The sequence below is a fragment of the Chenopodium album genome, chromosome 19 (assembly GCF_948465745.1).
Source record: "Chenopodium album chromosome 19, dcCheAlbu1.1, whole genome shotgun sequence".
NCBI lineage: Eukaryota > Viridiplantae > Streptophyta > Magnoliopsida > Caryophyllales > Amaranthaceae > Chenopodium > Chenopodium album.
In genome coordinates this window covers 8,877,819-8,895,457 of record NC_137852.1, presented here as the reverse complement: position 1 = coordinate 8,895,457, position 17,639 = coordinate 8,877,819, and the positions used below count along the sequence as shown (strand labels likewise).

General features: G+C 34.5%; 1 protein-coding gene across 1 annotated transcript; it reads right to left on the bottom strand.

Moving 5' to 3' along the window:
- Window positions 1–13,150: 13,150 nt before the first annotated feature.
- Window positions 13,151–17,408, bottom strand: LOC145595016 (uncharacterized). Its single transcript, XM_081651367.1, has 5 exons — window positions 16,393–17,408; window positions 14,900–14,952; window positions 14,387–14,553; window positions 14,160–14,308; window positions 13,151–13,798 (listed from the first exon to the last, which is right to left on the bottom strand). The coding sequence occupies exons 1-5, from the start codon at window positions 17,222–17,224 to the stop codon at window positions 13,410–13,412; spliced, it is 1,590 nt and encodes a 529-aa protein (XP_081507493.1). The 5' UTR covers window positions 17,225–17,408; the 3' UTR covers window positions 13,151–13,409.
- Between the last annotated feature and the right edge of the window lie 231 nt (window positions 17,409–17,639).

The following is a 17,639-nucleotide window of genomic DNA, read 5'->3' as shown; positions in this document are numbered from 1 at the left end:
TTCACGACAAAAGAGAATTTACAAATTTGTAGGACAAATTTTGTGAAAACTACAATATTTCCTTTGTTAAGTTTTGGGCCTACAATTGAAAGTGTAACGCAAATTACATGACACAATGCACTTTTAAAACGGATTTATAGAAAGAATTAAATTGGGCCGAAACTCAAAAGTCCAAACAAATTCCAAGTACCTCTCCCAAAAACCCCAAATACCCTCTTTCCTTCTAATTTCTTATATTGTACACGCGTACCGTGTATCTAGTAACTTGTATATATAAAGTGAAAGGAGGGTTTTGGGTGATAAAATTCACTTTTACAAAATACCCTTTCATCTTTTATAATCTTTAAGATAAAACTACCATTAAATAAATAAATAAATAAATAAATAACAAAAAAAAAACTACCACCCTTCAATTTTTTTTTTTTTTTTTTTTTTTTGAGGGAAATCATATTTTGAAAATTCTAATCTACTCATATCCTGCCTTTTAATCTCCATGACTTCATCAATTTTTAAACCTACTACGAGTAATATTTTATTTTTATTAGAATAAGTGAAGGTAAAAAATATTTTTGAAAAAAAAGGAGAATTGTGCTATGCACGTAAATTACTTATGTTGCACACGCAATTTGCGTATGTCGCACAGCTTGTATATATAACTAAAAAGAAAAGAAAAATATGACGTACATTTTTTAAATTTTTTTTAAATAGAGGGCTAGAGTGTACCCGTGCAGAGGGCTAGAGTGTACTCGTGCTCATGCACGGGAAATATATGTAGTATATATATATTTAAAAGATCAAAATGGTAGAAGTGATAGTTATTAAAGGGTGGTTATTTTTTTTTTTTTTTAATATAGGGCTAGATTTAATTGAGTGATATGAGTAGTTATGAGTGAAACTGGTGGTTATAAAAAAAAATAGAAGGGTTAGAATTACAAGGATGGGAATTTGGAGTGTTGTGAATGAAAGTTGGAAAAAAAAACTCTTAAATCATATATTAGACTAGAATGTGCACGTGCAAATGCACGTGTTATCATTAAAGATAGGATTATAAAATACAGTATATAGATGCAGATAGTCTTTAATAAAACATAAAATAGTAACAACAACAAAAAAAAAATTAAAAAAAAGTACTCCAATATTTATATAGAAGTGATTACCAAGTTATTAGTTACTAAAGAGTGATTTCCATGGATAATGTAAGAAGAGAACAAAATTCCATAAATATGCTACATGTTAATAAAATTATTGATGTATCTAGACCTATCAAAGCTGACTCGACCCGAACCCAGTCATTAAGCGATCCATTTTAACCCGAAAAAATGGTGACCCGAACCTGATATGACCCAACCCGAAACCAACTCTAGACCCTAGTGAATCCGAGAATTTGAGACCTGAACCGAACATCAATTCACCTGGAGATGACACGAGCTGAATATAACCAGTGAATTATTGACCTGAACCAAACCCGACCTGAATCGAAATTGACCCTGTTTAACCCGTCAAACCCGAATGTAACCCATTACTAAACCGACCCGAATTTAAACCGATTTGTTATTAACCCGACTCGGATTTTACACGGCCTATTACTATCCCAACCCGATCTGTTACTAACCCGATCCTAAATCAACACGACCTGTTATTGATCTGATCGAACCAAATTCAACCCGTATTGTTCTTAACCCATTTCGAACTAAACCTAACATGTTATTGACCTGATCTAATTTCAAATCAACTTAAATTCAATGTAGACCACATTGTTAATATTGATCAAAGTATATAGTTTTATAGTTATGTTGATTCTGTTTATTTTTTTTTATTATTTTTTTTATGAACTTATAACGTATATCTTATCAAAACTTATTTGAACTAATTAGCTCGAATTTGAACTTATCTGAAATTATTTCTCTTACAATAAATGAAGAAATTGGAGCATTTATTTTTATTATGAAGTATAAATATGCTTGTAGTTGAATGTTGTTTAAAAAATGTGCAATTATACATGGAGATATATATTGTATTGTAGTAAAATACAGTAGTAAAAGTGAAAGTGAAACTGAAAGTGATTTATTTATTTATTTTTTATCTAAATGGAAGTTATTGACCTAAAAAAAAATTCTACTTTACGAAGATTCAATCGTCATACATACAATTTCAACTGCCATTCTAAGTAACTCAACTGCCACAAACACTATCTAACTATGTATGCTGATTTGATAGCAAAACAGAATCCCCTAATAAGAAAGATCTTTAATCCCAATTCTGAAAGTCGCTTACTCAATCCGTCAATCGCCTCCTCCGGTTTCTCGGCCTTCTCCTTCGTGTTCTTGGCTTTCTTCTTCACTGATAACTGATTCGGGTTAGCTATGGTGTTCCATATCCTCCGGCCACTAAGATTCTCATTCAACTTGTGCTGTTGTGTGTTACCCATTATTGGGTTCAGGTGTTTATTTTTTTTTTATATTTTTATTTTTTGTTCTTTCCTTCAAAATGAATTAATTTGGGAGTATTGCATTGAGATTTAAGAACTACTTGATATTATGAAATAGATAAGAATTTGTTTAGTGGATTTATTTTAACTGTGTAATTGTTAAATAAACTTGCCTTCAGTTTTTTTTAGTGGTTAGTTTGTACTTTGTAGTGGGTAGTTTTTTTTTTTTTTAATTTGTTTTTTAATAAGTTAAATTGTTTTTAGAATTTTAAATTTGAAAGTAGGTTTTTTTTGGAGGGATAAGTGTATTTGAGCGGGAGTGAATGTGAAGCAAGTATTTGGGTTTTGGAGGCTTCTGGTGAAAAGTGACTCTACAATTATAATATAGATATAATAGATATATATGGTAATAAATTTGAAAATCAGACTGACCTTAGTTTCATTGCATTTTGGCAATAATTTTATTATGTTTTTTTGGTTAAGGCGTTTTGTAAAAAAAAAAAAAATAAATAAAAATTGTTTATTACTCCGTAATTTTTTTTTTACACATATCATACAAATGAGTATATATGATTATATGATGGCCCTATCGAGTCCGGCTTTCGCATTGTTTGTTTAGAGACTGATTGTTTGAAGCTGCACAACCACCTAGTGAAGACTTTAGCTCCTAATACTTCATTTGGGACGATTGTGAAGGATGGCCTTCAGCTCACTCGCTCTGTCTTGCCATTATGTTTCCTTTTCGTTTGTGAGGAGAAGTGCTCACAACCTAGCTAAATTATGTATTTCTTTTAACTAGGGTAGCTAACGCGCGCGATGCGCGCACATAGCTAGTCAAATCTAGAGACTCTTTCGGCTTGGTCTTAAAATCATAAATTTAGTTGGTGACAGATTTAATGACAATAAAAAATATGTAAACAACTATGTTTATGAGTATATAAATGTCCAAGACAACTAACATTAAAGCATGAGAGCAAATAAGTACATAATTAAATATTTTAGAGGGTATAATTGTCCAAACACTATTCATTAAAAAAACTTGTATACATTAATGAGGGTATATATGTAAATACACATTTTAAAGGGTATACTTGGCATTACACTATTCATAAGAGTAACTTTCAACTTTTTATAAGGTAGGGATAATCTTAGAGTGCGGATGGAGGAATACCCTAGTGATGTAACTGAATTTTTCGTGGCTGATCAGAGCCCCGATGTTTGATTTAAAAGCTTTTGCTTCCCGTAAAAAAAAAAGATTATATGATGGCCAATTATACGATATAAGCCGTTCAACCAAATTTATGATAATAATTACCAATTTTACGACGGAAACTCAATATTCATGTGAAAATTTGTATAGAAATTCACACTGATATATAATACATTTAGGCCCCGTTCTCTTCACCTTAATTTTACTAAACTGAAATTATTTTTACTGAACCTAAATTATTTTTACTGAATTGAAATTATTTTTACTGATTTTCTATTATAATTCTTCTTTATGAAAACTGAATTTTACTAAAGTGAACTTATTTTTACTGAACTGAAATTATTTTTACTGAACTGAACTGAACTTATTTTTACTGAACTGAACTTATTTTTACTTAATATTATTTTTTTTTTTAAGGTGAAGAGAACATGGTCTTAGTATAATAAACTGAACCTTAAGATAGAACTGTGCCATATTAGTACAAATTGGGTAGATTATTGTTGATACTTGATATTATCATTCTAAATAGGGTTTTTCTACACAGTGACCCTGTTTTTTTTTTCACTTTTCTACGTTGTGCCCCAACATATATGATTTTCTACACGGTAACCCCAATATACTTTTTGTTTCCATACGGTAACCTTGCCGTTATCCTGCCGTTAAAAAATTCCGTTAGTGGGGCCCACTCTCCATTTATTAATATTTTTTTTATCGAATTGGTATTCCGTCAAAGGTTTCGGGGGCTATTTTGGCCCTGTGGGGTCCAAATTGAGTTCAGATTTGGCAAAAAAATAACATAGATGCCTCGTTTTGCTTATTAAGAAATGTCTCGATTTACGTGTTAACATTTAAACATACAAAACGAGGCATCTACGTTATTTTTTTTTTGCCAAATCTGAGCTCAATTTGGGCCCTTAGGACCAAAATAGCCCCCGAAACCTTTGGCGGAATACCAATTCGATAAAAATAATATTAATAAATGGAGAGTGGGCCCCACTAACGGAAATTTTTAACAGCAGGATAACGGCAAGGTTACCGTATGGAAACAAAAAGTATATTGAGGTTACCGTGTAGAAAATCATATATGTTGGGGCACAACGTAGAAAAGTGAAAAAAACAGGGTCTGTGTAGAAAAAAGGAATCATGATCTCTCATTTCTGTATACTCCGTATGTATAATGTAAAGTAGTTAGGTTCATTGATTTTTTCTAAATTTGTTGTTCGCAAAAATTACAAAATTAAAGGCAAGTTCTTTAGAGTGCGTGAGTGAAAATATACGAAGATTTTTAGAGTGAAAATACTTTGATTGTGCTATCAATGGGGAAGGTACGAATTAACAACGTTGTGATCGAATGTGAGCATCGTCAAGCAACAACACGAAAGCCGAATAATTGTAAAGATATGGAGATTTTCGTACGATACGATGAGTATGAGCGTTGGGTTGAGTGTGACGAACAACAAGATGAAACAACGTCGTCTCCGTATGTCAAAACTAAGATGGAGTTACTAGGTAATTATAATCCCGTAGATTGTGAAGCGTGCAAAAGTTTTTTATCGAATTATCTTACATCGGTTGTGTGTCACCCTAACCCTAATGAAGTGCTACAACACATCACACATGTACGAGAAGGTTTCGAGTCTTCGACTTAGGGTTGCTAACTCGGAATTGTACGGGACTGGTGTCGTGTATGAAATTGTGAACAATATTGAGAGACATTTTATGTCACGTCGTAACAAAGAAAGCTTGATCACTTGGGTTGATTACCGGGACCAACAACCTCAACCACGGCCCGCAATGGAGGTGGTTAAAGAAGGAGGTTTGCCTACGGAGGGTGAGGGTTTTACGTGTGCTATTTGTCTCGAAGGGGTAAAAATCACGGGGAAGAAGAGGAAGAGATCAAATGATGATGATCAAGAAGTGGCGCGACAAGAAGAGGAGTCGGATTGTTGTGCAAATAATCGAGTTGTAAGATTAGTGTCATGCCATCATATGTTTCACAAGACTTGTATTGATCGATGGGTGAAGGGTTGTGGTCATGATACTTTACCTCTTTGCCGGAATCAGTTGCCAAATGAATCAAGATGTCGTTGTAATTGGGAGGTATCTAAGAAGAAGGCTTTGGATAATTCCAAGACTATTAAAACTGATTATGATATTATATGTACTTAGAAGCTCTTACATGTATAAGTTAAACTAAGCCGATTGTTAATTGTAATATAAGATGAGTTGTATTGTTTGAAAGTTCCCTTAATTTCGTTATTAATCATGTACCAAGGGATTTCACAAAACTAATAAAATTGTCGTTATTGTTACACTTAAGATTTCTTATGTGATCCCGATTAATGTACTTTTTCATATATATGCATGTTCTTCTTATTATATTTTCATGTTTTTTAATCATATTTTCATGTTCTTTAATTTTGAATTAGTAAATCCGAGGAATGAGTGTCAAATCAAAGGTGAATCTACCATAATTTGCAGGTTTACTATTGTGTTGTATAAAGTCTCAACGCAACTCTAAAAAATTGTGTAGTCCATTTTGCAAAATATATGAACCAACGTCAGGAAAAAGACTTAAACTGTGAAACCTGTACTTTTTTTTTTTTTGAAAACACTCAAACTCAAATATATTAAGTAATCAAAGAGTCCATGAGTACAAAAGGAGCAACATCGTTGGGACAATGATTTTCCCAAATTTGTTCGACTCCGAAAGGAATAAATTTAGCAAGAGAATGTGCTACACAATTGCCATCTCGCTTAACATGGGACCAAATAACCGAGTTAAACTTCGTACACATGAAGAGAAAATCTCCTAGAACAGTATCAATATCTGCTGTGTTCCTTTCCCCTGCTGACAATCGATCAATGACTAACTTGCAGTCTGACTCCACGATTATATCCTTGAACCCAAACCTGCTGCCCAGCACCAAAGCACGGAGGATAGCCTTAGCTTCCGCAACCTCAGGGGGCCAAAATGCCTTGACTCTTCTAGTGGCTGCCCAAGAAACTTGACCCTTATTGTCCCTAGCAACCATACCCATACCAATCCAACCCTCAATTGCAAGGGAGGCATCGATATTGATCTTGACAATGCCACTTGGAGGAGCACACCAGTGAGAAGGGCTACGAGTAGCGTGCACTCCAACAGTCTTGTAAATTCTAGCAGCATATTTATCAAAATCCTCGACCCACCTGAACATTCTCTGGGACAATATGGCATTTGGAGTTGTTTTATTCTCAAAAACTTTTTGGTTCCTCTCACCCCAAATACACCAGGCCAAGAACATACCTCGTTGCTGCACTTTTTTATCGAGATCCTTCCAGCTTACCACCAAGTCGCAAATTGAAGTAGCTCTGCCCCAATCTGCCATCTGCTCACACTCACATTCAGCCCACAAATCCTTCACACGAGTGCAACTAACAAAGGTGTGCTCGACATATTCAACCTCCAGCCCACACCAAGGACAAGAAGCGTCCTCAATCATATGTCTATGAAGTAAAAGACTACGAGTAGGGAGTGTACCAGTGCATAGGCGCCAGAAAAAATGCTTCACCTTGGGAGTAACCGCAGCTTTCCAAATTTCCACCCAAGCTTGGTGAAAATTGTCGAGGTCACATCCTTTACCAAGGAGGTATGCAGTTTTGACATTATAATCCCCACCCTTCGAAAACGCCCATGTTAATTTATCCTCCTGCCCAATTTCACTAAGAGGGATAGCTAAAATGTTGCGCTTATCCCTCTCATTAAAATGTTCATCAATTACCTCATAGCGCCACTCCTTGTTATCCATGTCAATGATATCATTCACTACTTGTAACTCAGGAACACCAGAGCTTGAAATGAACCGACCCTCTTCATCAGCGATCCAAGGATCATGCCATAAATTGATCCGTCGACCATCCCCCACTCTCCAAATAATTCCCTCCTTTATGAGAGCTTTTGACGACCAAATGCTACGCCAAGAGTAGCTACCCGCAAAACCGAGGGAAGAATCCAGGAAATCAGAATTGGGATAATATTTTGCTTTAAAGACACGTCCCAATAATGAACTTGGAGCTTGCACTAGACGCCATGCTTGTCTACCCAATAAAGCATCGTTAAAGACACTTAAATCTCTAAAACCCATACCTCCCAAGCATTTTAAAGTGCACATAGCATCCCAGCTTTTCCAATGTGTTTTCCTCTTTCCATCCGACGAGCCCCACCAAAACCTTGCCATGGCCGAATGGATCCGCTGAATGATTGAGCTTGGAATTTTGTATACTCCCATCAAATAAGTCGGGATCGCCTGAATAACAGATTTAAGGAGAATTTCCTTTCCAGCTCTCGAGAGAAGTTTTTCTTTCCACCCTTGGAGTTTTTTCCAAATTCTGTCAATAAGAGCTCCAAACACAGCTTTTTTCGATCTACCTACAATTGTAGGAATGCCAAGATATTTCTCATGTCTCTCTACCTGACGCATATTCAAAATACTCATCAAATCTCCCCTAATTTCACCACTTACCCCATTACTAAAGGACACCTCTGATTTTTCATAGTTAATTTTCTGCCCGGATGCCTTTTCATACTGGTTGAGTATATCAACTACAATTTGGCATTCCTGTCGAGTAGCCCTTGTAAAGAGTAAGCTATCATCTGCAAAGAGGAGATCAGAGATTGCCGGCCCATTGCGACTTGCTTTAGCCCCGTGAAGTTTCCTCTCCCGTACTTTACTCTGCAACATACTAGAGAAACATCCGCCACTAGGATAAAAAGGTAAGGAGAAAGAGGATCTCCCTGTCGAAGCCTTCTAGTGGGGTTCACCGAACCACAAACTCCTCCATTGATCACAAAAGAATAAGAAACAGACGAGACACAATCCATCACCAAATTAACCCATCTCCCATCAAAACCCACAGTGAGAAGAAGCCTTCGCAAAAAACCCCATTCCACCCTATCATAAGCTTTACTCATGTCAAGTTTCATCGCAATTGATCCTTTCTTCCCTTTACTCCTATTTTTCATCGTGTGAAAGATTTCTAGAGCAATAAGAGCATTATCAGTAATCAGACGGTCCGGAACAAAAGCACTCTGAAACCTGTACTTGTTTTAGCATCAATAAGATAGATAAATTGACTGTACAATTTTTTTTTATCTATTTATTTTTATTTTTTTTTGAAAGAAGATAAGTTTACTTTACATATTCCCCTTACAATTGTTGGAAATTAAGTAACAGATAAAAATAATATCGACGGGAAGCAAATAGAGTACGAAAATAAAGAAAAATAAAACACAATATTTTTACATGGAAAACCCTCTTAAACTAGGGAAAAACCACGGTCCCAATCTCAAGGGACGAAACATCACTGTAATATTTTTGGGAGTACAAAAGGTACCACTACAACTACAATATTAGACAATAAGTATTTAGGACAATTGGACAAAGTGCTACTTAGTAGCCTTCACAATGGTACTTCCACTAAATAATCCTCCACAGTCCACACCCTCCTACAAATATTGTATTTGTCTCACACCAATTTACTCCCTCACACTTGTGTTTGTGTATTCTTCAACACTATTACACTTACACTACTCCTCCTTTTCACTCCACATATTTTACCTCTTCTTCTTGCATCAAACTCAACTACATGCCTCTTTAAATAGGCATAAAAAGCCTTGTTTCCCAAGGTACTCAACTTAGCATAAATGCACCATAGTCAAAGTCTACTACTTATCCTAGCACCTAGGAAATAAAAGTTTGACTAACTACTTCACCTTAGAGGCCAAGGATACTTCCACCACCACTTCTTTCTTTTTTCTTTTTTTTCCTTTTACAATACAATATTAATAATACTACTAATATGCGATTTGGGGAGATTAACCCAACAACAATGACATAATTCAATAACCAGTATTAATATTCATTTTTTTTAGATGCAAAGCCGGGGGCATAAATTAGATTAAAGAAAAATAGTCAGACGAGTTACAAGATAGTTAGGGTCCTTAGGGAGGCTTATCCTCCAAGATTACATCCCGAATAAAGTTTGGTGGATCATACAAAATTACAAGAGTTACATCTTGATTCGGAGAAGTCCTACAATATTTAGCTAATAAATCAGCTGCCCTGTTTGCCTTCCTGCCTTCATAGAAGAGATTGACTTGCTGCATATCCTCAAGTTGGGCCCTGCACCATTTCAGAATATTAGAGCTAATATCCTTAACAGTTGTATTAATATTCATTAGTGTCTTAGAAAAATTACGGTTAAAGGCTGATACAATTTTTCCTGCCTCAGGCAGATTTCAGACTCTTCTACACTACAAGATTACAGGCAGCCGGGAGCGAGTACACAATCAACAACCATAACAGTGTGATTGTTGGAACAAAATGTCAAAATCTCTAAACCTAGGTTGGGAGTCGGGACACTTAGCTGAACATTTTCTTCTTTCCTTTATCCTAGGTGTCAAAGGCTCTTCTCCACATGTAGATACAATTGAAAAGAATTTCAAGCTAAAAAGAGAATACTTAGACATTTGCCAATATTAGTTGAGATGTACCTGAATTTAGAACAAATGAGGGATTGCAAACAGAGAATATATATCAAAACCCAAGTTTCAATTACAATTATAAAGAAAATTTCAGATTACAACTTCAAAATTTCTGATTTCAAATAACAACTTTGATTTTTAATTTATTTCAAATTAACAATATAGATTATAAGAGAGATTATAATACAGATTATAAACAAAATTTGGGCAAGAAAATAATTCAAAAGATATAAACCAAGTTAAGCTTGACCTGGTCAATAAGGACTATGCCTTGCCTATCTATCTATAAATATTACTAAAGTAACAACCGCTGACATCATCACTGCTTATGTGTCACTCTCTTATTTAATTTTTTTCCCGTCAAAATGCAAAGATGATGTTATGTTGTTTTTTTTCCCCCTTTTTAAGCTACTCTATTTAACATTGTTTTGGAAATTAAATTCAAATTGAATTTTAAAAGGTAAGTAATCTACGCATATTACCCTATTTTATTATTTACAAATAGTTGTTAAAAATAATTAATAATATATTTTAATTAAATAAATAAAAAATATGAAAAATTTGAATTTTTGAAAATTGTATTTTTATATTTAATTAGAAAGTACTACTTTGAAAGTAGTTATTTTCTCTCAACATGTGCTAAAGATCGAGTCTGAAATTTATTTAGGTTATTATTTTAAAACCGTGCATCGCACGGGGCTAATCTAGTATATATATAAATTATTAAACATCATTATTCAAATTAAAATCAATCAGAATACAAGCAACATATAACATTATAAACCAAACTAAACTTGGCCTAATGAGAAGGACTATATATATAGAGACATTATTAAGAAAAATTATAAATATTATAGAAATTTAGTTCAGATCAACTCAAAGTTCCATTCAAAACTATCATAAGGATAATAGCATATCCCCTTTATTTTCCAATTTAAAAAAAAAAAAAAAAAAAAAAAAAAAAAAAAAAAAGTATATTTAAAATTACTAGATAAGCTTCTCTGTAAGCAAAAATGTTCAAAGAAAAAGGAAAACAAATAATATCTAAAACTTGGGTATAAACCATGTAGGAGATGTATTCTCGGAAAGTGCATCGTCACCTTCGTAAAATTTGTTTAAACATTTAGATGTCATATCATACACACCCATATCATGTCCACGAAATTTGTCAATTTCATCCCAGTATTCAATTTCATCATCGGTAAAGTAGACACAATTTCGTTGAGCATTTGATATGTTAACAGACATTGATGTGTTATTACCGACAAAAAACGAACCATCTCTCAAACCTTTAACTTTTTCCCACAATTTATTCTTAACGTCAAGCTTGTGAACTAGAATATCATACGTACAATAGCTGGAACCTGTAGTAGTATAGCCAGAACTCGTTTCCTGCTTCATTCGAGAGACTACATGCAAATGACCATCAATCACCACCATATACATCTCTCCAATCCCCAAAAGTACATCTCTATAAACCTCGCAAGGAACCGATAAATAAAGCTTGGCCGTAAAATCAGATTTTGTAATATCACAATAAGCAAGTGTTCCGTCTTGATATAATATGAGTAATACTCCGTCCCAAAAACACACATCAATTACTTGATAATATCTACCGCAAGATGTGTGTATTGGTGTCCATGTTTGGTCTCCAAGGCGAGCGAATGCTAGATTGTCATGACTCCAATGGATTGCCATTACAAGAAACTCATCACTTTGAGGCATTTTTAAGATAATGAACTTGCGTACACACAATTTTTGCCAATCTTTATCAAAGTAAAGTTGATCATCAAAAATTTCATCTTCTGGATCGATTGGCAATGTTTGTAGGGATGGGAGCTTTAGTCGAGCTTTGGTGATTGGATTAAATAACTCGATCTTCTTGTTAAGGTGTAGCATCAAGATAAAGCGATACGGAGAACCCCAACATCGCGCCCCAAAAGTCTCCGGGAGACTTAATTCATAACACTTATTATTTCTTCCAACACTTTAAGATTTTCCGACGACCATCATTATTATTTTTATTAGTAGGCTCACCTAGTAACAACCAAGGTGTTGTTGGTTTATCAACACGACTCCACTCGAGTTTAACCATATTGAAGGCATGATTCCATGAATGACATACCGCAGAGAAATAAACCAAGTCCTCAATTGAATCCAATTTCAATGCAATTATACCAAGGATATCCTTGGGCAACATAGACCAATAATCACCCATCTAAACAACATTACAAACATATAATCAAAACACTAATCATAATTAATTAGAATCAATAATTCCTAAATTGAGTATACTGACGAGTGACGACTAAATTAATCGATTAACGCTAGATTGTGAAATTAATATTCGATAGATTAAAACAAATACTAGTACTACCTCTAAATTAAAGGGTTATGTAAACAAACTATCAAATACTTGTATATGAATAGCAAAAATTGCAATATCTTACCTCAAAAGCCGTTACTTTCAATGGTGGAGACTTAGACTGAAGAGAAAGCTCAAAAGCCGCTTCAATGGTGGAAATTTTATATAGAGATTACAGTAGAGTTGTTTTTTTGGTTTTAGGAAACTTTACAAGTAGATAATTTTACGTTTACAATACAGAGTTGTCGTTGGCTTTTACTTTCCTTAAAAAATAGCTTACGAGGACTTATCGTAATGCTCAGGGAAAAACAATTTGTAACAACTAATTTTTAATTGCTACACTTTTATTTTTATAGTCTCCTAAACAATTTGGGACTCATGTGGGTAGAAGAAAAATAGAGAAAAAAAAATGTTAAAAATAGAAAGTGTTGCAACTAATTAACAATTTCCAAAATAGGAAAGTGTAACAACTAAAAAGAAACGGAAAAAAGTATTTAACAGATGTAGTATAAGTTATTTAGATAATTAAATTTAGTTTTCTAGTCATTTAAATTGTGAAATAGTGTCACATGATGATAAATAATTTAAAAATTAAAATCTTCTTGATTAACCTAGTTTTTTTATTTGCATTTTGGCTATAATGTACATAATGTGCTTAACTGCTTACAATGACATAACTCAAATTTTACTGTCTTAGAGAATTACGGTTAAAGGCTGATATAATTTTTGCCCAATACAATTTTTTCTGCCTCTTTCCTGACTCTTCTACACTACAAGACTACACCTGCAAGCAACCGGAATTACACAATCAACAACCATAACATTCTGAATGTTGGAACAAAATTTTTGCTTCGTCATTAGGAATTAGAATTTTATCTGGCTAGCTCCTTCTGATCAAACCAACTTCATTCTGGAAAGGTGAGAAACTCTTGATTGGACTGTCATGCATTTGGTATTTAAGAAGTTTCACTCGTATGCCGCCTTCATCCTTTTCTCCTTTACGCTTTCTGCATTCGTCATTGGCTGTCAAGGTGGTATTGCAGCCAGTTTTAGCACCCTCTGTAGAATCGATCATCTCAAAATCCTCATCAGCACCTCCATTTTCTCCAACATTTTGGTCAATGCAGAAATTGTTATTACCATCTAGAGCCAAGTATGGAAGTGCAGTTTTCATCTCAGATATGTAATTCATAGCTTTTTCAAGAAGCATTGAGAACTCGTCATTGAAGAAGCCCTTTGAAGTTTGGCTAGTAAGTTGTACGAGCCATTCTGAAACAAGGAAAAGTCCAAAGTTAAATAATCACATACTTGTATTCAAGAGCAGCATATAAACTTAAGCCACTCCTATACCGCTATTAACATCTTCCAATATGAGATGTCCCCATAATCAAATTACACCTTTTTTAAGTAAACTCTTGACCTACCCATTATTTCCTGTCTAAATTTTGGGACGGAGGGAGTATATGTAAAAAGATTAACAAGCTATCTAATATAAAATTAAGCCCTTAATAACAAGTTCAACATTATCATCACAGTAGCAGCAGATCGAAGAGAAGAAGTACTTAACTCTTACGGCAAATAACAAAGGGGGAAAATACAATTAAGACGGCCAAATGCTGGAATCACTCACCCATAAAAGCTGCTGGAGTTGAAATATTATTGTTTGCATCCTCTGCCATAACAATTTGTGTTGAGACCCACTTCAATAACTGAGAGTGTATGAGAGATTTTGAGAAAGCTTTCATATATGAGACGACTTTAGTTTGGTCACCTTTATGCCTGCAGCCAAAATCTAGTTACATATAGTAAGATAACAAAATAACAGCTTCCAATCATAGGATCTAGCATCTCTCATACCAAACAAACTTCATAGCCTTGTCTGCAACAAATAACCATGTTGAAGCAAGGCTGTTTAAATGATGGCTACAAAGACGAATTCCACATCCTGGATTAAAGAATGGATAATCTACCAAGATGATTGCATCAAACAGGGCTTCTCGCAACAGCACTTCATCAGCCACAGTCTGCAGACACCAATACCAACCAAAGCTAAATGTTTATATCATTAACAGATAGTAAATTCTCTTTAAGGAAAAGGATAAGTTACCCATTTATGCGTTCCGACCATTTAAACAGCACAAAGGTCCAACAAAGAGGGCGTTGTCTACAATTCAAGTATCCATTCCGCAAGGAACTCCTCTAACTGTACAGTGTAAAAAGGCTAATGGCTGACTACAACTAATGACAAATTCCACATATTGCGACACAAGGCTAAGTGAAATGCATCACCTTCACACATAATGTTGACCATACAACATCAGCAGGGTAATGGAATTAATTATCTCCATAATGCAGCAAAGATATACTCACCAGTAGGGAGGTAACAGGCAAACTGAGCTCCAACAGCATCTTGAGAAGGGTATCTGTCAAAGATCCACAAATTCAATAATATTCAGATTTATTTTGCATCCAGTACATCTCAACTGGTGAGATGAAAAGATATTTTGTATCTAGACCCCGTTTGGTTTGATGTAAAATATTTTCAATGATAAATAATTTTAAAGGAATATATATTTTCAAAGAAAAGCACAATTGCAAATTAATTTTCCTTTGTTTGGTTGCATATAGGAAAAGTAAAAGAAAAATAAAATAGGAGTGGGAATATGAGGATAGATGAGAAGAAGGTAAAAAGGAGGTAAGGAGGAGGCAGGAAAATGTGGCTTCCCTTGTTTAGTGAAGGAAAATGTTTTCCATCATTAAGGATGCAATCTCCCACCATTGGGAAAATTGTTAACCACCCCTATACAAACCAAACAAAGGAAAAATGGGAAAATCATTTCCATGAAAACATTTTACATCAAACCGAATAGGGCCGTAAGTACATTTGGTTTGATGAAATAACTTGAAGCTATTGTGGATGTAAAATAGAACTAGTCTGACCTATCTTATAAATGGCTAGAAAGTCAAAAGGGTGGTATAACTAGAGTGAACATACACAAGCAAAGAGTGGGAAGAGAGAGAGAGGAGAAAGGTACTAATATTAAAGAGAACTCTTACTAACATGAGAAATACACCAACTCTCTCTTTAATATTAGAGAGAGAGAGGAGAAAGGTACTAATATTAAAGTTTGTAGCAGAGGTCCCTATTAGGGGCCAACAGGGCTAAGTGATTAGTTTCCATAAGGGTTCCTCTTAGGATGTCAGTTTTCTATCAGATTCAGGAAAGCAACGTAAATCTATGCAACTTCTGGACTTGTATCTAAGCAGCTAAATTTACTTGCCAAAGATAAGAACACTCACAATGCCTTAAAACATTGCAAGGGAGAGAGATATTTTCAATTCTTTTATATAGGTCATTAACATAGAGCTCTATGAGCATTTACACAGTCTAATTATTGATATAGGTAACACCATTGTCACATAGGTAATTCAAACATACATGTTTAATTTTTTTTTTCCAGCAAGCAAGATTTACATTTGGTGCATGCATCTGTTTCGGCACCATAAACATAGTATATCATAGCTTCATAGCACATGAGAGCAAGTTCACCTAAATAAACAATTCAACCTTACTGAAAAACACTTGTCTCTAGGAAAAGATCAGCCAGATATCTATATGGCCAACTCTCTGCTACAAACTTTAGTCATTAGTCTCATACTTAACATGACATGGGAAATACACCAAAAGCAAATGACAGCAAAATCTTATTATATTACATCAACCAAGATAATCCACTATATATAAATCAATAATTACACGAACAAAACATTCATTTAAGGCCTCATAAAATCATAGACATGTAATTATAGCACATTCGTAGCAATTGAAATTTTCTCTACAACAAGCAGCAAGGAAATCTTACCAAAGAAGTAACAACTTCTAAATCCAATAATGCTATTAGCAGCCGAATTTAGTACATCTTCCTTAAGCTTCTCCTGTGGATCTTCCAACCCAAACTTCAAGCAGAGACTAAGCAAAAAGGTCTGACACATGACAATCCCAGCTAAAACACCAACCCTACTACCAACCAAAAGCCCATTTCGAGCCTCATCGCTAATCATTGGGAAAAACAACTTAAAATCATCCTTAAACTCGAAACCAATCTCCCGCCTTTGAACCGTCCAAACCTTAACCAAATCCACAAAACATGGCGAAAAAGCGATCGTGTCATCATGATCATCCACCCCTTCACAACAACACAAGCTAATATAACTCACTAAACGCTCAACCAAACAACCAATCTCTATAGTGATAGCTTTATCTAAGCTAAACCTAGCATTTACTTTCAAATCAAGAACCAAATTATACAGCTCGAAAATTAATGGAGCTAACACAGCAACTTTCTGGAGACTACTACTACATGGACCTAAACAAGCAACTAATGACTGAAAAAGCTCCTTAATAGCTAAAATTCTGCCCAAATTATCATCCTGGGAAGCTAAATTTTTCTGGGCAATTAATTTTTTGTGGGTATGGAAATTTACAGCTGAATAAAACCAAACAATCTCAATGGGTGGGGAAGGCATTGTATGAATTAAGCGGGAAAACATCAAATTGAAATGGGAAAAATCAGAAATTCCAGATTGAATTTGAGATAAGAAAAGCTGAATTGATTCTTGTAACATAGGGTGGTAAGATTCTGCTGAGAGAGGAGAATTGGGGTTTTGAGGGTTTAAGGTATTTGTTGCAGCCATTTTTTAGCAAGAAAAAATTGGGGAAAATTGGGGGGTTTAGTAGATTATGCTGAGAATTTTGATGGGTTATGAAAGAAATTCGAAAAAATTAATTGGGATTAATGAAATTGATTGGAGTTTGAATGTAGAGTATGAAACCCTAGGTTTGCGGAATCGTGTGTATGTGAAGAGGGAAAAGTGTGGAGGTTCTCTGTAACGGGCGAGAATTTGAATCTTTTTTTGGTGCGGTGCCCACCTAAGCTTCGAGGAAGAATATTTTTGAAAAAAAAATAATTAATTACTCGTATTAGTAAAGTACAAAAGTGACTGAACACTAAAAAAAAAAAGAAAAAAAATTGGGGGTTCTTCACACAAAAAAATATATAAGAAAAAAAAACAAAAAAAAGGAAAGTAAAGGGGCAATCGATCATGGCCC